The following is a 23,226-nucleotide window of genomic DNA, read 5'->3' on the forward strand; positions in this document are numbered from 1 at the left end:
TGGTGAGTTTATTTTGTGTTTTTTAAAGGCAGCATGTACATGGGGGATGTGGTAGCCTTATGCTTAATGTGTTGGACAACCGAATGGAAGGTTGTGAGTTCAAACCTCAGGCTTTCTAATCTGACAATTCCTTATGCCTTAATTGCTCAGTTGTTTATTCATTCATTCATTCATTTTCTACCGTTTAGCTGAACTACCTCAGGTCACAGGGAGCCTGTGCCTATCTCAGGCGTCATCGGGCATCAAGGCAGGATACACCCTGGACGGAGTGCCAACCCATCGCAGGGCACACACACACTCATTCTCTCACACAATCACACACTACGGACAATTTTCCAGAGATGCCAATCAACCTACCATGCATGTCTCCCTTTGTTTCAACTCACAAGTAGACAAGACATGGATTACATATACAAAACACTAGATATTTTTGTCAGTCTTCTCTGAATCATCTTTAGACAGAATGATATACGAGTCCTGAGTTAAAAGTAGACTGGCTATGAATTATCAATGGTTTAATTCTCAGTGGTTTACTGACCAGTCTAAACAATTAAAACAATCCTAAAGGAACACTGAAAAGTCCAATGATGTTAATAAGCTGCTAAGTTTAAAAAGAGAGGATCAATTTTCTATTAAATAGCCTCCAGTTTTCAATTTGTTCACCATCTTAAACAGTCATAGACGCATATAATTGATTACTTTCATTAAAAAGGAGAACTGAGATTTATCATCACCCTGCTGTGTCCTTATCGTTTGTCTCCTTGCTCAAAGACACAGGCTAGCGGAGTAGTCCATTGATTTTGATCGCCTTTTATCCAAAACTACCAAGACAAACAATTTGAAGAGCCAAACACCGTTTCCTGCACCGACCCGTCACTGTTCAACATCGCTAACCTTCTAACGATCAACATCTGTTCCGGTCTCATCTGTGCACATCTGTTTAACTGAATTTGATTGGATTCTAAGAAAGACGTTGAATGACTATATCTCTTTTACAGCTCTGATTAAATCCTGGAAAAGACGTTAAAGCGGAGGAAAACAAAATATCATCGGAGTTGAGTGGATTCGAAAAGCAAAGTGGTTTTAAAAAAACTTCTATACGGTTTTATTACATTCCTCTTCTCTCTTCTAAGAAAGACTGTTCTTTAACAAGACTCACGATGGTACAGTGTACAGGCTGAAAAGAAGACACCATTAAAATATATTCTGCTCTTTTCACTTCATTCACATCAGAGGAAGTGTTTGGTCGTAACTCGATCAAAAAGAAATTGTGTAGTCTAGAAATTAATAATAATTCATTATTAATAATTATAATAATTAAAAAAACTCAATTAGCTCATCACAAAACTACACAAGACACAGCACCCAAACCTTTTTATCTTTATCCTGAAGTTGGTATTCCATTGCAGTGGGATGGATTAAACCTTAATTGAATTTCCACCCTTCTTCAACAAGTTACAATTACTATAAACCAAGGCTGTCATATCAGAAATTGGCATTCTTCATGATAAATTCCTGCCAAACAATTACTTCTGAGACCACAGACCACACACTGTATCCCTGCAACCCCCAGAAACGGGGATTCCTGATGGACGCTATCAGTGGATTTCTCTTGATAGAGATTGGCATTTCAATTCATCCAAAGGCTTACTCGGTTTATTACTTCAGACCCATCTACCTTCTTAATGTAATGAGAACTGACACCAGGCCATGGTTTAATATTACATCTGAAACATACAGAGTTGTTAATTGTTTGCCGTTTATACGCCCTTGTTTTCTCCGCTACCTTTTTTAGTTACGATAGATGGCTTGAGGAGAGCTGGACCTCTGTGTTAAGTAGATATTAATAAATGAAATAGATGGCTGGTATCCCTGTCCAGAGGAACATCCGTACACCTGCTCATTTATGCAGATGTCCAATTACCAATCATGGATAAAAAGAACAAAATCCTGCAAATATAGTTTACAAGCTAACTAGCTAGCTCGTGTCCTGTGTCTTCATAATTTTGTGCTGCTGCAACATGTTAATGTACAGGAGTACAAGTGTTCCTAAAAAAAATGGACAGTGACTATGTCATAAGTCCATGCGTCCTTCAGTTTGTTGTCATAATTTTGTATCTATGTGTCACGACATCCGCTGTCTCACCTCCGCACCGCCAGAGGGAGCCATCACCCGTGTCACTCAGATCACTTCTGGCATTTACAGATATTAAACCATGTGCGCACGACACAATGACTCGAAGTATTGCCCATGTTTCCCCATGCATACAGTACCAAGCCATTCTATAGTTCGGTTTTGCCACTGTGATTTTGACCCTTGTTACGTTTTTCTGTTTTTTTGTGCTGCCGTTTTTTTTTTGTTTGCTTTGCTAATTATCTTTTCCGGTAATTTGACGTCCTTCCTGTTCTTCTCAACTCTACATTGTTCTGCAGTTTTGGATTCTGTTGTACTAATCTCTTGAATGAATTCAAACCAAACCAATGCGTCATTACACTATATCGGGGCGGCCAACCCGCGGCTCCCGAGCCGCATGCGTCTCTTTGCCCAGTTTCATGCGGCTCTTACGTTCATATCGAAGTTTGTATTTGTGTCTTTTTAATATTCGTGTTCGCTTCGCTTGAGTTCAATACGGTATTTTTGTCAAATGCAAATGTGAGCGGGATGAAAATACCTCAAAATTTCCCAGCCCAAGTTTTCTCAAAATGGCAGGGGAAAAAAGGTGATGTTCATGTGTGCCCATGTGTATGATGCGGCTCTTTGCGGTAACACAGTAAAAAATGTGGATCTTGCTCTCTGACTGGTTGGACAACACTGCACTATATGAACTGCAAGCTGGATGAGTCTTTTACGCCAGATAGAATAAATAAGAAAGTAACTGAAACATGTTTCATTTATTGTATTGACATGATTTAGACTAAATTACATTACCGCATCAGGCAAAATGTCATGCACTAATTCTCAAGCCCTTTGTAATCATGCTGACAAGAGAGAACTTGAAACTGTGCAGGGCGGTCGATCCTCAGGACTGCAGTAAGGAAACCTGAGCTGAAAGAACTAGGGCTGTCCCACTAATGTAAAGTTTGAGTGCACAAAGTTCTACTCGCTCTGTCTAGCTTTAGTGGTGAGTGCTGCACAATGGGTGGCACACAAAACACACACCTTTTCCAAATCTCTTCCCAGTACTCGGGTTTGACAGACTGTGCTGTTCTTGCATTTTTCATACATAGAGTGCATATTAAAAAAAATTTCTTTGTGATGTGAAAAAAATTAAACCAAGATCACGCATGTTAGATCTCTACCCACCATTAATGTGATAGAACCAACCAATTCATGCGACAAACAAAAATGTTTGAGGGAAAAGAAAATAACCTACAATATACAATAAGCTGTTGCACAAGTTTGCACATAATACAACACTCATTTCGGCTCCAGAGTCTACCAATTAACACATCCTAATTTAGCTATTTTATTTCACTGCTCTTTATACAACGCTCTTGATCTCTAAATCTGTGACGGGATCTCATGCACACCCTCATCAATAGCAATCTTCAAGTCATTCCACAGATTTTCAGTAGGATTTAGATCTAATCTCTGACTGGACCATTCCACAATGTTGAACTTCTTCTGAAGCTGTTCCTTTGTTGACCTTCTTCTTCTTTCGGCTTTTCCCTTCAGGGGTCGCCACAGCGAATCATCTCTCTCCACCTAACCCTATCTTCTGCATCCTCAACACTTGCACCCACTAGCTTCAAATCCTCATTAATTACATCCATACTTACTGACAACTCGCATGGTTAGATTTGGCAATGTTTTATGCCGGATGCCCTTCCTGACGCAACCCTCTCTATTTATCCGGGCTTGGGACCGGCACAGAAGTCACTGGACTGTGACCCCCATGGCTAGATTCTGTTCCTTTGTTGACCGAAGTGTCATATATAAGACAGGGTGTGCACGCAGGTGACCTCATTATTACAGGATGGCATCATGAAAATATCCAGGTTGAGACAAAAAAACAGTATCATTAGCTATTACGCTGACAAACAGTAAGTGCTGTTAGATCAGAAAAACAGTGATAGAGTGAGAATGTAATTGAGGATCAAAATAGTACCAAAATTAGCAGAGACACATCTCTGTTAGCACTTCAAATTAACACAGAATGTGTTCAGAAGCATCGCTTTTGGATAAATACATACCCTTGTAAAAGTAGGCTGATTAAAAAAAAATCATATCCAAGTATACAATAGTTCTTTTGTGTGTGTGTTAAAAAACACACTCGTTGTATTGCTGGTATTTACAATAGACAGGCTTTCACTTAAAGATGAATACTAGGGTGAATCTGTGTCTTTCAGCAATTAAAGCAAAATTCTTTAGTGATTTAACGATCAGAATTAAACGAAGGAATTGCGATGACAGAAGCTAAAGTGTATGAAGTGTTGTGGGGTTTCGTTTTTGGCAATTTAAAGGGTATAGGATACAATGTGGTATCTGTACATGATAAAAAGGCTAGCAATGCCTTCCCAAAGAGAAAAGAGTGAAGGCTGATCCAAAGCCAAGATTCCAGGTGCCATGGAGTTTTTTTTTTGCAATCTATAAAATAACGGATGCTATAGATGTATAAAAATACACTCACCATGCCAGAAGAGACGTTTTTATTTCTATAATGTTGATTTATGACAATGCACATTACTGCAGTCAATAGGCACTATTCGGCTTTATCCGTATGGTGTACTTGTGTTCCTTTTTGTGTAATAAATGAGAAAAAGAAATGATAGATAGCTGTGTGATGTCTGTATTTACAGAGACTTTTCTGGAAAGTCTATGAATGTTTGCAAAAGTAGCTATCCAGGTAGACTGCATAGTGCCATGTATGGACAGGTGATATGGATACAGATGCATTAATTAACAACCATAGGTAATGGTCAGGCAACCACAATACTGAGGAAAGCCATAGTACACAAAACGGAAATAGAACTAGATCCATAACCAGAGTAGCACTACACAAGACAAATAGCTGGGTAAACCCTGCTGAAAATTCCAGCATATACCAGCATGAATTCCATGCCGGTCCAGGCTGGTTTTTACTGGTTCATGCTGGTATAGTGCTGGTATAATGCTGGTATAGTGCTGTTATAGTGCTGGTATAGTGCTGGTATAGTGCTGGTATAGTGCTGGTATAGCTGGGTGGCCAGCATAGTCATGGTGTTATCAAGTAAAACGGGGCTGGTGTAGCTGGTTAACCAGTATGATCTTGCTGGAATGAGCTTCATGGGAACAACCTTTATTTTTGCTTGTGTATGTTTCTATGTAACACATTAATATAAGATTAAAACATAATATATTGGAATATATTTAATTCTAAGTGTGTTATTTCTTTTGCTCCCTCTTTTGAATAAAGAACTGAAAAAAAAAACAAAGCTCAAAAAGCTTTGAATAACTAAGAATAAAAACATTTAAAAATCGTTCATTAGAGATTAAAGTGTCTCTACAAATTAAATATAGTAATACCAACAAATGCTGACTTCCCGGTCTCCATGAGGGAAGCAGCATGTAAATCATACAGAATGATGGTTTTTGAAATATATATATATATATATATATATATATATATATATATATATATATATATATATATATATATAATCCATTTGTCTCAATTAAGAGGTAGTTAAGTTGTTTGTTTGTTTTTTTAGTAAAGCGGTAATGTGAAGAGATATTACCCAGCATCAGCGTTGCTATGCAACCTTTAAAGCAACTATGTTCACGAAGGTAAATGTAGTTCCTGCACTTTCCTAAAATAAATATCGCAATGTTTTCGACTACTTTATATACCTTACAGTGTTTATCGAATTTAGTATAAGTGCACGTGTTACAGATCATCTTGTTTTTGCCACCGTAATTAGGATTGTTTTGGGGTAAATAAAAAGCTTCCGCTTCGACACGACGAATCTGCTGATCACTGGGAATCAGAATGTTGGCATACGTGAGGTACCTGGATGACGGCTGCACAGCAGTTGTTTCAACTATCGATATTAAGGACTTTAACTACGACATGTTTGACCAAACTCAGGTTTATTGGGTACGATGGAAGCAAGACTTCTTCAGGGCACAAATACTGAAGCTTAAAGGTATGTAACTTAAGCAGTAGCTGTTTTATCGTAACTCGTTCACTGCACAATATAAACAAATGAGTGATATATAGTTTTGTTTCTTATTTTGTTTCTATTATTTTTCAGAGAATAAAGAAGATATAGAGCAGAAGTTGTCTACAGGCAAACGACTCCGGGTAGCACCTCTTAAAGCACATGGTCATCTCCACCACAAACTACTCGTTCCTCACTAAAAGAGAGAGTGAGAGGCTAAGACCAAAAATGTGTGTTGTAAAGGTTATATTGTGTAACGTTATTTGTGCACGTGTGTATATTACAGTGTGATGGCAAATGTCATTGTGCAATAAATATTTTAAACAAACTTATATATATGTAAATGATAGGAATATCCAGAATGTTTTTCTTTATTAAAAAGTGAATTACAATTCTCTAGAAAATTGTCTTGGTATTTATTTAACTATGAATATGCACTAAGAAATGTGAAATGTAACAAATGGGTTTTGTTGTGGTCTTGCTGGGATTATACTAGCATCCACCATCCCAGGCTGGTCGGCCAGCAAACCACCATCCCAGGCTGGTCGGCCAGCACACCAGCATCCCAGGCTGGTCGGCCAGAACACCAGCATCCCAGGCTGGTCGGCCAGCACACCAGCATCCCAGGCTGGTCGGCCAGAACACCAGCATCCCAGCAACCAGCACCTAATGCTGGACCAGCATACTGTACCACCATCCCAAGCTGGTCCCAGCATGCAAAACATACCTTATGCTGGACCAGCAATGCTGGTTTTTTAGCAGGGAAGACAGGTAAACACTGAACAACACTTTGCCAGGAGCAAAGGAACACGAGTGTAAAATGTCCAAGCAAAACACGAACGGCAATGCTGAAGCTTGAGGAGCCAGGGAACAGACATGGAGTCTGGAGATGATGTACTGCCCCAGGCAAGGGCAGGATGTGGGAGGCAGCAATGTCATTGTCATGCAGGAGGAGGACTAAGTTAGTAACTGTAAGAGACTTTTGGAGGCCACGCCAAAGGCAGGAAGGAGCAATGCTGAGGAGGCCTCATTCTCATGTAGTAACTTGTGCTACTTGAGGCCAACTGGGTTTGGTTGGGTTTTTACACCCCGTACCCCAAAATGTCTCAAGGGAGCTAAATCCTCAGCAGCCAAAACACTCTTTTTGAGTATGGGTCTCCCATAGTGACCAGGATTGGTAGAAATGAATCAGCACTACTCCAACTCCTCAGGCTTGGGGTTGACTGGGCTTTCCAATTAAAAATTTGCAGTAAAACAGAAATTCATCTGGAACAAATTTAGTGCTGGGGTCCATGAAGATAATTCGAGGGACATGGTTCAAGCCGAATGCTGGCATGATCAGCTTGGATATAAGCTGCTCTTGCCTTCCTGCTGCATTCATGGCAGTAGTTTAATATTCTGTCATCTATAGAGAGGTGAGACAGAGTTCATAGGTCAGGAGATCAACAAACAGCAATATTAAGGAAATCCAAAGTACACAAAACAGGAAACAGATCCAAAACCGGAGTACTAGTACACACAACGTATGGCCTTAATAAAGACTGGTGTGTAGACACTGAGCGATACTTTGCCACGATCAGGTGCAAGTAATTGAGTCATTTGGAAAAGACCACCAATGATAGGACAAAGTTGGAAATAAGACATGAAAACAGAGGAGCACTCTGTACCTCTGTGGGCTGCTCTGAATGATTACCACTTTAGCAGACAGCGTTTGGCACAAGGAGGAAATTCCTGACACATAGCTTGAATCGGGATAAAACAGTACTTGGAAAAAGACAAGGGATTTAAAGAGCACAGCCTTTTAAAGCTTCCTCCAAGTTCTGGTGTAGTATTAGCTTTAGCCTGGCAGACAGATTTTATGTCAAATCTCTAAAGCCTTGTTACGAGTATGTTTGCATTTCCTCTTTAATACAGTTCAGTATATGGATGACTTTTGTCTCGCATTTGTTTAGATCGTTCTTACACCGTTCATTCAAACATGTACACAGATATTGCACCTTGAACCAGAGGTTAACCTTAGCATATTTGTATAATGCATACTTATAGGCTTAGCAATTCTGTACTACTTACAGGCTGAATAGCAAAAAAGATAACCAGTTTCTCAACAGAATTAATCTGTCCTAATGAATGCATTTTATGATGAGGTAAAGGTCTGGACAGTCATGTTGACGATGCTAGAAATCTGATTGTTATTTAAAAACAATGAAAGCATCAATCATGGTCAGTTAGCAGAGATACACTGAGACTTTAACAAAGTCCTCCTTTTCCTATAGGAGAGCAGATGCTACTAATTAACTAGGCAGCCCAGAGCCCAACATTATCATAAACTAAAGGCTCAGACGATTATGCAAACACGGGCTACATGCTGCCTTCAAGCTGCTGTTCACATATCCAGACTTGATCAATAAATCTTCATCCTGCATCAAGTCTCATCAGAATTCTATACAGATTAATAGACCGTTCTAATAAATTGATTTTTCAAGGAGTCTTACATAAGCATACAAACCTGCTTGTGTTTTAAACCTGTTCTTGTAGTAATAAATGCAGCTCTCATACATCCAAGAGCCTCTGCCTCATGTTTCTGCCTCTGTCACGGAGCAGCAGCTCGTTAAATACACAAAGGATACGACAGAATGATTGTGCCTGAGTCTACCTGAAACGAGCCTGGACCTGACAAATCATGAACATGTGGAGGGGAAAAAAAACGGTGAAATGCTCTAATAAACAAGGTCTGAAATAATCCTGCAGCCAGTGAACAAACTAATTACTAATTGCAGACCACACTCCCCTAGACTGATAAAGAGGAATGGCTTAATTTTGGCTCCTCTGGAATACATTAGCTCATTAATATTTCATTCACTCACATTTTCTTCTGGGAGGATGTCTGACCATTAATCACCAGCCACTGAGCCACAGTGGGAAAAAGAAGCCAACAATAGTGAATTCAGAGTCATTCAGACAGCTCATAGGTGAGCTTTAATATGAACATAAATAAAATGTCATTCCAACAATAAGAAGACATTTAACATGCATTAAACACCATACTATTTTCTATGTTGAGTCTGTATAACACATTTATTGAGGTTACTTTAACTGTCTGAAAACAATAAACACAACCAACCAACCAACCAACCTCCCTAAAGGTTTGTGCACCCCTGACCATCACACCTATCTCATTCCAGACCTGCTGTTATAATCAGCTCCACTCTTCTCTTCTCTTCTGTTGTTCTGTGACGTCTTTCCACTAGATGCTGTAGTGTCTGTGTGGATTTGTGTTCATTCAGCTACAAGAGCATTAGTGAGATCAGACACTGATGGTGTAAGAGTGAGAAGGTCTGGGGTTCAGTCGGTGTTCAGTGGGGTTGAGTCAGAGTCAGGGCTCAGTGCAGGACACTTGAGATCTTCTACTCCAACCTTCACACACCATGTCTTCATGGAGCTCTGTGCTTTGTGTACATCCATGACATCCAGAAAAGGTAAGTTGTCATAGCAAAGCGTACAAAGACATTCTATACAATTGTATGCTTTCATATTTGTGGCAACATTTTTTGGTAAGAACCTCATATGTGTATGATGGTCAAGTGGTCACATATTTTTGGCATTGAAAATCAAAGTTATTGATGATTCACTCATTCTGTTAAAGTCAATGTGGATCCAGAGCTTATCCCTGAGCCGGGAATACATCCAGGATGAGGCTCAAATTCAATACAGAAAGCCATGAACACACATTCACACCTAGAGGCAATTTAGTGTATCCTATTCATCTACATACTTGTTTTGAGAGGTGAGGAAACCAGAGCACTCTGAAATATGGAGACAGTAACCTGAACTCAGGATTGAGCTGGAGCTGTGATGTGGAAATGCTGCTTCGAACGACGGTGAAGGAATGATGAATGAACTCAAATCTAATCTAAACTCATTTCAGTGAACGTTTCTTCTTCCCTTTTTGCAGCATTATGCATCTAGAGTAAAAGCAATACATTTCCCATACGTTAAAACAGGAACAGCTTGCGGTTATTTACGTAGCTGTAATATTAACCTTTTACTCTTCTGAAGAAGAGGAATAAAATGAAGTGTGAAGTGAAGTGAAGTGTTTTGCCTTTAATGTAGACAGCAGTATTTCATTCTGCACCTTTCTACACAATTAAAAGTATTTCTAATGGTTGATCTTAACTGCTTTGAAACCATCGACTTCTGTCTTACTGATTTCCGAAAAAACTATATTAATGCCATCCATCATCACCATCATCATCAGCATCATCCTCCACAGTCCTGTCTGTGTAAATAATATATCACATTATATTCAGATGATAGAAGGTCACTAGATTTTTAATGACGTGTATGGATTATATTTTCACTGAAACCCAAAATGAATCCAAAAAACAATGGTTTCATTGCTCTTCCAATTAGATTAGAGTTTTACTGCAGCTTCCACCAAAAGTGTCTGCACTGACAAACCGAGTGATCTGAGCCTTCTTTATACTTCACTGTGAAACATTTCCCTTTGCATTGAAGCTCCACTTTAACTCAGAAGAGAGAAGGATCCCTGGGTTTTTATCTCAAAGAGACTCTTCAGTATAGACTATAAAATCCTAGAGGTCTTCAACTTGTCAGCCCGCAAACTCATTTGTGCTGCAGCGGAAATGTCTTTTTTTTTTGCTCTTTGGTGCTGCTGCGATATTTTTGGTATCATTTACTTCAGCTATGGTCCCAGAGAGGGGAAGCTCTGGAAGAGATGGTGTCTACCGGATGATGGATGGAATACCGCGTAGGTTGCACTCATACAGTCATTTTTCAAAGAAATGGGTGCTTGTACAATAACACGTCATGACTCAGGCTTACAGCATATTGAGATAAGAGTTCTTTAGAGAATTAGAGTTGTATGATTTGTAATGTAAGTATGCCATCTAGACTTTTTCCCTCAAACCAGTGTGTAACCAGTGCTGCTGTAAAAATATACAAATATACAAAATTTTTCATTCATGAAAAAATACAATACCATAATAATTATAATAGCACTGATACACTCACTCATTTTCTACCGCTTATCCGAACTACCTCGGGTCACGGGGAGCCTGTGCCTATCTCAGGCGTCATCGGGCATCAAGGCAGGATACACCCTGGACGGAGTGCCAACCCAACACAGGGCACACACACACTCTCATTCACTCACACAATCACACACTACGGACAATTTTTCCAGAGATGCCAATCAACCTACCATGCATGTCTTTGGACCGGGGGAGGAAACCGGAGTACCCGGAGAAAACCCCCGAGGCACTGGGAGAACATGCAAACTCCACACACACAAGGTGGAGGCGGGAATCGAACCCCCAACCCTGGAGGTGTGAGGGGAATGTGCTAACCACTAAGACACCGTGCCCCCAGCACTGATACAGATATTTACTTCTTCTATATTATTTATTCTTCCTTTTTTCTTTTAATCAGATAAACCTCTATGCTTGACTTTTCTTCAGCTTTTTTAGGCAAAAAAGTCAAACTTTGTTGTGCTTTGAAGATCTTGAAAACCTGAAATCTGAAAAGCTCCTCTGAATATTTTGAAGTTAGCTTGGACTGATTTATGCCTCCTCTACTAAAAAGGTTTCCTTGCTAACATAATATCCAAATAACTAGTGTTGTAATGTTGGTAGGATGTACAGTATCTGGTATTGTCACTGTAACCAGCAGATGACCTGGTTCGATGTTGAAGCTGATCCAGAAAGGGTTGAGGTCACAACAAGGTCAAAATCTGTCAACCATGAAGCCTTGAATCTCTATGAGTAACTGAAGTTTGCTTAGGAAGCTTGTGCAAGTCTCAAGTACGTCTCATGTCATGAATGTCAAGTCAGAGTCAAGTCAAGTCTTTTTTTTATCATTTGTCAAACAAGTCTCAAGTCTCAAATTTTCGACTTAAGTCTGACTCGAGTCAAGTCATATGACTCGAGTCCCCTATCTCTGGGACTCATCATTATTAAGTTGAATATGAACTATTGAATATCTGAGATTTCTGAAATGTTTTTATTGTGAGATTATTATAAACCAACTATTTGATTATTCTCCTGTTTTAGATACTGCTACACATGTCAACCATTAATAATAAAACATTTCAACTTAAATTTTCATTTATTGGAATTTAAGAACAGCTCAGGTTGATAAGTTTTTAAAAAATAAACACACAGCAACAAAAATACAATCATTTATTACTAACAAATAATTATTATTTCACCAAGCTATGTAGTTCTTAAGGAACATTTAGCGGTATGGTTGCCAAGCAACACAATGCAGCTCTTTATACTCGGTTATACTCCAGTCCAGTAGGTGGCGTTAATGCACCTTTCAGCATGACATCCAATTCTTTTATCTTCCTCTTCTATACTGTCGATCTCTTTCGTCCACATTTAGCTGACCGAGTAAATCCAAATCCATAATAAAATCGTACATTTTAAACCATTTATTTATCTCAGTAATGTTGAGGTAATGAGGTCACAGATGTGGGACGTGTAAAGAGTCGTTTACAACGAACACGGCTCAGCCAATCAGAATCAAGGACAGGAATCATCCTTTTTATATAATTAGTGAAAAAGAGTAAAAATAAGCTTAATGACCTTAGTCTAGCTCATAAAAAAACAATATTTAGTATAAAGAATCGAGTGGTAGCTGATTCCCTAAACATACAGTGCCTTGTGAAGGTATTCAACCCTCATAAGAATCGTCTGGATGACAAATGGATAACATAATATTTTGTGCTGTCGTATTTTCTTTTAAAACACTGATTTATTCATGGGGGCACGGTGGCTTAGTGGTTAGCACGTTCGCCTCACACCTCCAGGGTTGGGGGTTCGATTCCCGCCTCCACCTTGTGTGTGTGGAGTTTGCATGTTCTCCTCGTGCCTCGGGGGTAAAGACATGCAAAGACATGCATGGTAGGTTGATTAGCATCTCTGGAAAATTGTCCGTAGTATGAGAGTGTGTGTGTGTGTGCCCTGTGATGGGTTGGCACTCCGTCCAGGGTGTATCCTGCCTTGATGCCCGATGACGTCTGAGATAGGCACAGGCTCCCCGTGACCCAAGGTAGTTCGGATAAGTGGTAGAAGATGAATGAATGAATGAATGATTTATTCATAGTGACAACTGATTGGTGTTTGGTTTTATGTAAGAAAATAAGTCTGTGATAAACAGATTATAATCAACCCTTGTGCTGTGGAAGTTTCAAGATTACACACATATACACAAATATGGTCCTAATGAGGACACAATTGTCTTCTACCTTTGAATCATTAACAAAGTTCACCTTTACTGGATTAAAGACCAAGTCAAGAACTGTTGGTCTGAATCGGTGTGAAAATGAAAACCGCACAGCATTCTAGGAAAATTACAGAGAAACTTATAGACATGCATAAAACACATGACATGGCCAAAAGTATGAGGAATCCTGAACATCTCACCCAGATGTGGTTTTACCCCAAACTGTTATCACCTGCGAAGGTTGGAGTAGAAGATCTGGAGTGTCCTGCACTGAGCCCTGACTCTGACTCAACCCCACTGAACACCGACTGAACCCCAGACCTCCTCACTCTTACACCATCAGTGTCTGATCTCACTAATGCTCTTGTAGCTGAATGAACACAAATCCACACAGACTCGCTCCAACATCTAGTGGAAAGACCTCACAGAACAGAAGCTGATTATAACAGTAAAAAGGGATTAATCTGTATTAAGACACATGGTTTTCATTGCAGATACCAAAAGTTTGATGTTCAAGTGTTACTTTAGTATAGTAAGGAGACTAAGGAGGCAGAAGCTACAGTGAAGCCAACAATCACATTGAAGGCTCTACAGAGTTCAGGGGTTGATTTCAAAGGCTCTTCCTACAACTGGCTTATATGTGAGAGTGTCAAGAAAGAAGCCATTACTGTGGACACAAATCTGGAGAACATCTGGAGTTACAGATTATACCTATGGTATAAGGTTTTGTGGTTACATGAGAGCTTTTTGGCCAAAATTCAAAAAAACTATGTGTGGCACAAACATAACACTTTCCATTCGTCAGTAAACACCGTTCCAGCAGTGAAACATGGGGGTGGCAGCATCATGCTGTGGGGATGATTTTCCTCAGCAGGGACTGAGCATTTTGTTAAAATTGAAAGGAGAATGGATGAAACAATAAACAGGGAAATAATACAAGACAATTTGATGACTCAGTCTAAAAAGTTAAAAACTCAGTTAAAAAAATAAAGCTTGGAAAAATTTCATATAAGATTCTGTAAGGGTCATGAAACCAACCTGAAGAAACTGGAGCAAGTCTGCCCGGACTTATGGGCAGGAACATCTCTAACAGACTTAAAGGTGTTAACGTAGTAGTTTATTATTATTATTATTATTATTATTATTATTATCTGTTCAGTTGGTTTTAGGACAGACGGTGACTCGAGGAGTGTCTTCCAGGTGACTACATTATTATTGTATCCTTCACGTCAATACAACATTACAAAAGAAACATGATGAAAGTCAACAGAAACTCAGAAGACAGTAGACCCAGTTGTGAACTTTCTGAGAGACATTTCAAAAGAAATCTACCTTTAAAAAAAAATTCTGAAACCTTTATATCACATCAAGAGATACGATCCACGTGAGCGGCAGAGCCACACAGAGCAGGTCGTAGCTAAACCAAGCCAGAGTCTACAGCCTTCCTCTCAACACAATTCAAGGAGCATATGAAGATGACAATCTTGTTAGGTTGGTACGTGTCCTCCGGGCATCGGGTTCATCACTGTTACTGTGTATGTGTTACTGTGTGTGTGTGTGTGTTTGTCGCTTCTTCTTCTGTGTTGTAGTTCTGCTCACTCGGTATGGCTCTGATTCGAGAGCCTTTGCATCTGAAAGCTTTTCTGAAAGTCTCTTCACTTCTCTGTGACAGACAGAAGAGACGTTTACGACTCACTTCATGCAAGTCTCTCAGTGCAGTTTAGTGAACTTCAGTTAAAACTGAACAATCGCTACATGAAGGTGTTTTACTACCTAACAACATCGCTGTATTATTACTATATCACTGCGGTGTTATTTCCAGGGAATGTACTGTAATGCCAGAAACTACACCAATTAAATTTACACCTACAACCATGTTCGTGTGGAGAAAAATACCGGTTGCCAGACCAACACAAATCTCATCTTTACAAACTACACACTAAAAAAACAACTCACACACTTTAACACATGCTCCCACATTCAGCAATGCCAAACGATTCCAAACGAGCTAATCTGATGAATGTTCTATTTCGAATTTATATCCTAAACTGCTATGTTCTGGTAAATAAAGTCGATTTGTTAAATGTGCTACACAAATAAAACTGAATTGAACTGAACGCAAATAAATTGCTTTTATTTATTTTTCTGGTCACGCACCACAAACCTCGAGAAACATGAAAGATCACTACACTAAAATCCACAGCGTTGTAAAAGCCAACAAAAACTGGAACGCTATCTGACTCACATCTGTGCTAATTGCGCAATATATCATTGAAGAAATTAATCTGGAAAATGGCAAAAATCTGGAGCCAAATTCCAGAAAAGGTTCTTTTAATGTGAATTAAGTGAGAATAAGAGAGAAAAATCTTCTGTGACTCTGAACACCAAATACATCATGTCAGGAAAATAATTAGTATTATTTTTATTAATTTAATAGCATCTCATCTCAGGGGTCCTCACCAAGGCTGAGTTCAAACAGAATCGACTTAAACATCAGCGTTTCTTCTCATTCGTCTTCATTTGTGAATTCACGTTGGCTCGACGTCTTTTTAAAATCTTCATGAAATGTCGAACAACATCATTACATCAGTTACTGAAATCCTGACTGAATAATCTGCACATAAACGTCACTAACTCGCTGCTATGATATGATTTAAAGGCTGAAGTTTAAATGCTCCGACGTGTAAAGTGTGACGGTCAATACACAATACACGTGTGTATTTGATGATGTGGCAGAACAGAACAGAAAGACGTTCGTCAAAATCTAGTGCTGTAAACTAGAGACTGAAGAAAAGTGAGAGACAACAACAACAACAACAACAACAACAAAAGAGTCTCATTAGTTAACTGTGTCTCTTATAGGCACCGGGGCAGGTGTGTAGTGATGGTGGGATCTGGGAAGGGTTTGATACAGTAAGTCTGTGTGTGTGTGTGTGTGTGTGTGTGTGGGTGTGTGTGTGTGTGGGTGTGTGTGTGTGTGTGTGTGTGTGTGTGTGTGACTGCCTCAGGAAAAAGCTGTTGTGAAGGCTGGTGGCGGCAGCATGGATTCTCCTGTACAGTCTACAAGATGGTGGGAGTGTAAGTAAGCGAGATAAATAAATAAATAAACAAACAAACAAATAAATAAATAAAGAGAAACCTTGTACTGTTTTCTTTGCTGTACTAAATGTTATGTAACTGATTTTTAGTCCTTGTTATTCTTAGTCCAAGCCTATTTTCAGACTTCAGTGCACCTCTTTAAGTAACAGAAGTATTAGGGTCAGTGTTTTGCCTTGAAAAGCATTGTGGGAGAAATAAAGAGCACAAACACACACACACACACACACACGTAACATTAAGCTTTGTTTAAGTGCACCTACTAACAGTATATCTTCGTCTATATCTCCGTGAACTCGAGCTAGATTAAAATCTAATCCCCATTAAAACTACTCTTACATTTTATCTTTAAAAGCCGGAGCTGCTTGAAACATTATAAAAAAACTTCTGACTCAGGTGGCTATTTCATTTAAAACTGAAGTGCCTGTAGAGACATGCCTCCACTTTTCAGTACTAATTCGTCCTCTCTAAATTGCTCCGTGAATTTCTCCATCTGACGCTCGGGCTAACGGCGCTCACAGGTTTCGGTCTAATAGCTAACGACAGACAGCGGTGGCTGTTCACGTGTGTGTTTTGGTTCTGCTGTCATACACTAATGATGCCACCTACACACACACAGAGTGCAAGAGCTGTATTGCCTACAGTATGTATTTAGACATAAAACAAACTAACACATAAAAATACACTAAACCAAATGTTAGATTATTAAATCAGCATTTTTTTTTTCTAATTCCAGGATTGAAATAGTTTTGCTTTATTGGTTTTATCGTTCTTTCGAACAATTTCTTCAAAGAAAGAATGTAAATAAAATAATAAAAGTCTGGAATAACTTTAATCTTCTCATATATGCTTTAGTAAACTCTTGCAATAAGAGAAACTTGATCCATTTGAATTCAAGATGTTTTCACTTACTGAGATGTTTTTTCTCCCCCAGTGTGCAGTAGACAAGTTTAATACAGAAAGATCAATAACCCCGGGTTTTTCTTCAGGACGAAACAACAACCGAAAACGACAAGCTGACAGCGACAAACCTCAACCTGTCGTGCTGCAGGCCGGTTACGGTTGGTCCGACATCATCATCATCATCATCATCATCATCATCACCATCATCATCATTTTTAATCGTTTCTATCATGACACATCTGTGTGTGAATGTGGGTGTAGAGAGAAAGAAAGCTAAGCTGAGCCATCTGTGCTGAACAGAAAGCAAATGAGGGACAATAAACAACATTTCAGTAGGCATGGTAGCGTCAGTGTCCTAATAACGCCTTCACTGTGTCTACTGTGTGAGAATAAACAGAGCCGCTCTTCTGTGCTGACGGACATTTTATTCTGGTAAAGAACGTATAAGACCAAACTTTCTAGATGTTTCATTGGTGCAGGAAATTATCGAACGCGTCGTATATATGGCATCGTTTCGAAAAGCATAAAGACGCTTCCTCCTTGCACTGGAGATGAAAAGAGGAGAAAAGCAACAAGACAAAATTCATTTGGAGTTTCATTTCCTGTCAGCGCTCTCAGGACAGCCTTCTCCATCAGACCGCTTATCACCCAGTGAGCTTTTTTGCTTAATTGTCTCTGTGGTTTAGATGGATTTCTTCATAGCTTCATATAAATCTTGCACTTTTCCTAAGGACTCGTCAGTTCAGCTTAACTTTCCACACTGTTTACTTGCTTCTATAGAGGTTTCTTCTTCTTCCTTTTTTTTTTTCCTTCTTCTCTGCTCTCAGCTAAAGACCGCATGCAAAGCTGCAGAAAATAATGGGAACATTAGCATGGCATAATGAGAGGCAGACTGGCTTCACTCATTGTGAGGTAGAAATGCAAATGCCTGGCAGGGCCACCTGAAAGCACACGAGTCATGCATTAATGCCTGTACTTTATTTAATGCTTGAGCTCTGAGTGCCACCGAGGACATTCATGAGGTGCAGAAGTGACAGTTTCATTACGTATTTAGTCGCTGCACTAACAATCTTAGATGGTAATAATGGTGCGTTTGTGTGTGTGTACGTGTGTGTGTGTGTTAGACTGCTGCACAGATTTATACAACCGAGCTGAGTTTGTTAAACGCAGTGTTGTTGACTGCTGTTGTTGTAGCTTTTAGAGCTGCACAATATGAACAAAATATGATACTGCAGTATAATTGCTCTATATTCCAAGTCTGTAGGTTTTTTTTTAAATTTTTTTTTTTTAGAACGAAATGTTGCCACTCAGCCTTAATGAGTAATTTAAGCCAAAACCGACCATATAAAAATATCTCTGAGTGCTACGGGCAAATCTGCGTGAGTGTAGATAGAGATGGTTGTGTTACAGTAATCTCACCATCTCTCAGACTTCGTCTTAGATCAGGAATTCCCATTAGTGAAGGTGGCAGGCTAAGTCATATGTTCGAGAAAGGATATGTTGTGTTTTTTTTTTCCCCCAGCTAAATGAGCTTCACCCAACTTTCTGTCCTTGTCAACTTCTGACTCTGACTGCAGCATTTCTCCCCTGCCTCCTCCTCCTCCTCCTCCTCCTCCGAGCCAATTAACGCAAGACCAGGAGGAAAGTCTGGGCCTGCAGAAAATGTTAAAAGGCTTCTCTCACAATCTGAGCACTTTTTATGAAAATCTACTTGAAGGGATTCAGTAAAAAAATCAATAGAAGCATGACGAACCTTTTAAGATTTTCATGGTGTGTAGCATTATTTATTTGTCGCGCTTTAAAAATCAGCAGAAAATCGAACTTTTGGAAAATCTATCGTGGTTCCTTTCTCTAGACGGTGAAAAGGCGACTGGTGGTTGTCCAAAAATACGAAAAATACAATTTTTTTCCCCCATTTTGGAAAGACACTAATAAATTTTGCTGCGTTTATCTTGTTCATAACTCAACAATTAACCAAATGGCCCTGGTGCAGTTCTCGGGCTTATGGGGATCTCATTATTTCAGAAAGCTCATAGGTGAGCCCCATTGACCAGCGTTCCGGACGTCGCGCACTGAATTTTACAGATGTCATTAACCAGACTGGAGGTGAAATGGATAATAAGATTGCGAAACATTGTTAGGCAACTTTCCGAGGAACTTTTGACTTAATCGACCAATCATCTTTTCATTACGTGTGGCCTTTATCGCAAGATGTCACAAGCTAAAAGAAAATTGCTTTCAGGGACAATTAGAGGAACTGTTTCAGTGTCTTGGCCTCTGTGGCATTTTAACTAAGCAGTCTACAAATAGTATTGATAGCTCTGAGTGTGTGTGTGTGTGTGTGTGTGTGTGTGTGTGTGTGTGTGTGTTTCCTGAAACACGAGGTGGTACAGATGTCATGAGAATGTGGAGTACATTAATAAGTACATTTTTGTATGATAGGCCCCATGTAAAAATCCTTAATAAAAACATATAATAAAACCCAAAGCTTTACAGAGGTTCTGATGATACAATGTTCTCAGCATGTACAATTTTAGCATGATGTTTATATCATATTTTTATGAGCCAGCATATCTATTATTGGGCAGCATATATTTTGCAGCTCATTACCCCTACACCTAGACACAGTCATATCCTGTTTGTCAGCCCCTCTTCTCTATAACATTTATTTGGGTCTTAATCCCTTTTTTCTTGCAGCGTTTCCAAGCACGGTGAAGCCGTCGAGCAGACAACTTCTGACTGAACAGAATTCTTTCTCTTTAGTGTTTCCTGAAATCTCCTGAAAAAGGTGGGTTGCGTTCTGACGCTCACCGTCCGACTCTTTCCAGAGGTGCGATGTATGTGTAATTACTGAGCTGTGAGCCCTGCACTGCTAGTGGGAGGTCTGACACACTCTTAAAGACTATCACACTCCCTAGCCTCGTATACCACGCAGCCATGGCAGGCTCAGCTACGAGCTCGATGGCTCCCGAAGGTGCATTTCAGTGGCTGGCCATCACGTCAGATGGAAGACTCTGATCTGAACGGTGCTCCACAACTTCCAATGACAGGAGGAGTATAATGTACAGTAACTTTACTACTATAAGGAAAAGGCCTCCTATTTATCCTGTGGTATTATTTCCCCATGACTCCATGGAGAACGCATCCTCTAATATGACTCACTTCCTACCAGATTAGCTTGTCTTTCATTTTATGTTCATCAGGATTTATTCATATGTGTATATCATCATTCTGATTGATGAGATTAAAATTGTATTATATATCTTTTACCTGGAGATGTAGATATATTGTACCTTTAAGGCTCACAACTGGACGGAATTTCTCACCTTAAAGATACAGAAAATCCACTTTCTAACTAAGAGATTCATATTAAAAGTACATATATAACATAGTATATAAATATAAAAATTTTATATTAAAATAAATAAACATGATAAATATTTTAATCTAGTCTTTAAACTTGCAAATAACAAATAAATGCTGTTAATAATTCAGAAATGTAGCAAATTGGTTATTTTCGAGCATGACTTTGGTGGTGTACAGAACACCGAGCACGTTCTACCTGCAATAAGAACACGTGAGTAAATCAATCAAACAAACAAACAAACAAACAAACAAACAAACAAACAGTGCAGGAGTTCAATCACAGAGACAGTTTGGGTCAGTGAATGGGTTCCCGTGCTCTTAGTCCTTACCTGTACCAGTCCATTCCTTTGTCGTAGTTCCGGTCGAAGAAGTGCGGCTCGGTGCCGAGCGCACGCACATCCGGATGTATGCGGATGAACTCCAGCACGGCGCGCGTGCCGCCCTTCTTCACACCCACGATCATCGCGTTGGGCAGCTTCTTGTTTCCGTACCGCTGCGCGCTCGCGCTAATGGTGGAAGCGTTGGCCGGTTTAGAGCGCGTCACGTCGGGACCGCGCACACGCGAGTTCCGCATGCTTGACTGCTCGCTCCGGTTCAGAGCCACACGCATTGGGGCCGCCGTGGCTTTTAGTTCACTTCGGTTCGAGTTCGCGTCCGTGCAAGCGGCTGAATTCTGCAGCAGCTTCTTGGCGCCGGCGCTCTCTCCACGCGCGCACCGTCGCTCCTCAAAGCGGCTGCTCGGTATAACCGGAGCCGAGCAGAAGAGCACGCTGTAGCACACGTACGTGAAGGACAGCGAGAGCGTAAAGATGAACATGAACCTGCTGCTGAACTTGGAGCTGGAGGACGGCGCCGCGCGGCTGGACAGAAACCTATAGGCCATTTCTCCATGCGTTAAAGCGCAGCATGGTTTTAGCCTTCGAGTTGCTCCTTGATTCTCGCGCGCCACATTTTGCCTACGGAGTAAACTCCGAGCGTGCGGCGGTGACACCTCCACTCAAATCTCATTCTGCAAACCGGATGAAATCAAACCTTTTATTTACTTATTATTATTTTTAAAAGTGACACGTTTGTTGAAAACACTTTCAACTCACGTAGTGTTGCGCACTCACAAAGCGCAGAGAAACGCGGTCTACTTTAATTGTGCACGCAGGAGAACCCAGTCCTGCTCCTGCACTTGACTCCTGCAGTCGTATGCAATCTGTGCGATACTCCCGTGTACGACCACACGCTTCGTCCCGCTACGCATAATAATCCACACAATCCGTGCTGAGGGCTGAACATCCCGCACTGTAACGAACCATTCTTCTTCAAAGTTTCCCAAAACATGTCGTCGTCCCAAAGCCACGGCGCTTCCTCCAGCTTGCGTGGCGTCTCCTCCAAAGTTCTCCGCAGCAGCTCCGACACCCGTCCACCGCCTGACACACACTTAAAGACGACGCCTGACGTCACGTCGTGTTCTCGTATTCATTACGCGTTTGGGTTTTATTTTTATATTTACACGCTGTGCACGTGTCCACACATTTTAATCTAAAACTAGCTTTACATCTGCAGAGGCTTTGGGTTCCTTTACTGATGATGCGATTTCATTTCATCTTCTGCAAGGTGTGTGTGTGTGTGTGTGTGTGTGTGTGTGTGTACGAGAGAGAGAGAGAAAGAGAGAAACTCTGTCTCTCTCCTTGCAGACAATCAGAAGACAGTAGGAGAAAGTATTGAAAAAGGACATTTAAGGTGAAATATATTGAAAAGAGAGAAGCAAGGCTCTCTCTCTCTCTCTCTCTCTCTCTCTCTCTCTCTCTCTCTCTCTCTCTCACTCACTTTCCCCCTTCCCCCCCTCTCTCTCCCTTTCTCACCCTCCCCCCCAATAGAGTTGTCAAGACATCAAGACAAATAGGCATGAAGCCCCTTTAATCCTCATTATCTAATCTGCTGCTTTGCCACTGGATTGTGTACTTGGTTCCCGGAGCTTTAAAGTCGACAGGTCTCATTCCCCGCTGGGTAAGACTGTATCAGACGAAGCTTACGTTTGCACAGCTTTTCATGTTGGGAGGTCTTAGTGTGAATCCTCCAGGTTTGATTTGATGCTAAGAGCAGAAGCTGCTTATTAAGCTTCCACTTCAGCATGTCCATTTTTAGTCGCCACGATCACGAGAGAATACTTCACCCCAATGTCAGATTTATGACAAGTCCAGTGACTTGTTGAGCAAAGCGTTGAGATTTTCCGTCAGCAATTCTGACTAAGTCATTTCTCACTAGGATGAGTCTGGAAAAAGAAACACTGAATGTGCAGATTATATTTATATAAATGATGACAATCCTGTATGAAATGTGAAAGGAGGTCTTTCACTGGTCAGAGTCTGACACTGTGAATCATTTTGCTTGGACACAGCTGACATTTTCTTTCTATTTGTTTGGATAGATAGATGTAAAATATTCCAACTCCTCCTTGCCTCATCAAACACTGTCACCAGCTCT

The 23,226-nt window shown here is 40.2% G+C and overlaps 1 protein-coding gene across 1 annotated transcript in view; it reads right to left on the minus strand.

The window, feature by feature from the left end:
- The window catches only part of hs3st2 (heparan sulfate (glucosamine) 3-O-sulfotransferase 2), a 32,675-nt gene extending 10,995 nt beyond the window's left edge, over positions 1-21,680 (minus strand). The window contains exon 1 of the mRNA XM_060897443.1: positions 21,081-21,680. Within this exon, the coding sequence (XP_060753426.1) occupies positions 21,081-21,634 (554 nt within the window). The 5' untranslated portion in view covers positions 21,635-21,680. The remainder of the gene's footprint in view (positions 1-21,080) is intronic.
- Between the last annotated feature and the right edge of the window lie 1,546 nt (positions 21,681-23,226).

Source organism: Tachysurus vachellii, chromosome 21 (assembly GCF_030014155.1).
Source record: "Tachysurus vachellii isolate PV-2020 chromosome 21, HZAU_Pvac_v1, whole genome shotgun sequence".
In the NCBI taxonomy this organism is placed as follows: domain Eukaryota; kingdom Metazoa; phylum Chordata; class Actinopteri; order Siluriformes; family Bagridae; genus Tachysurus; species Tachysurus vachellii.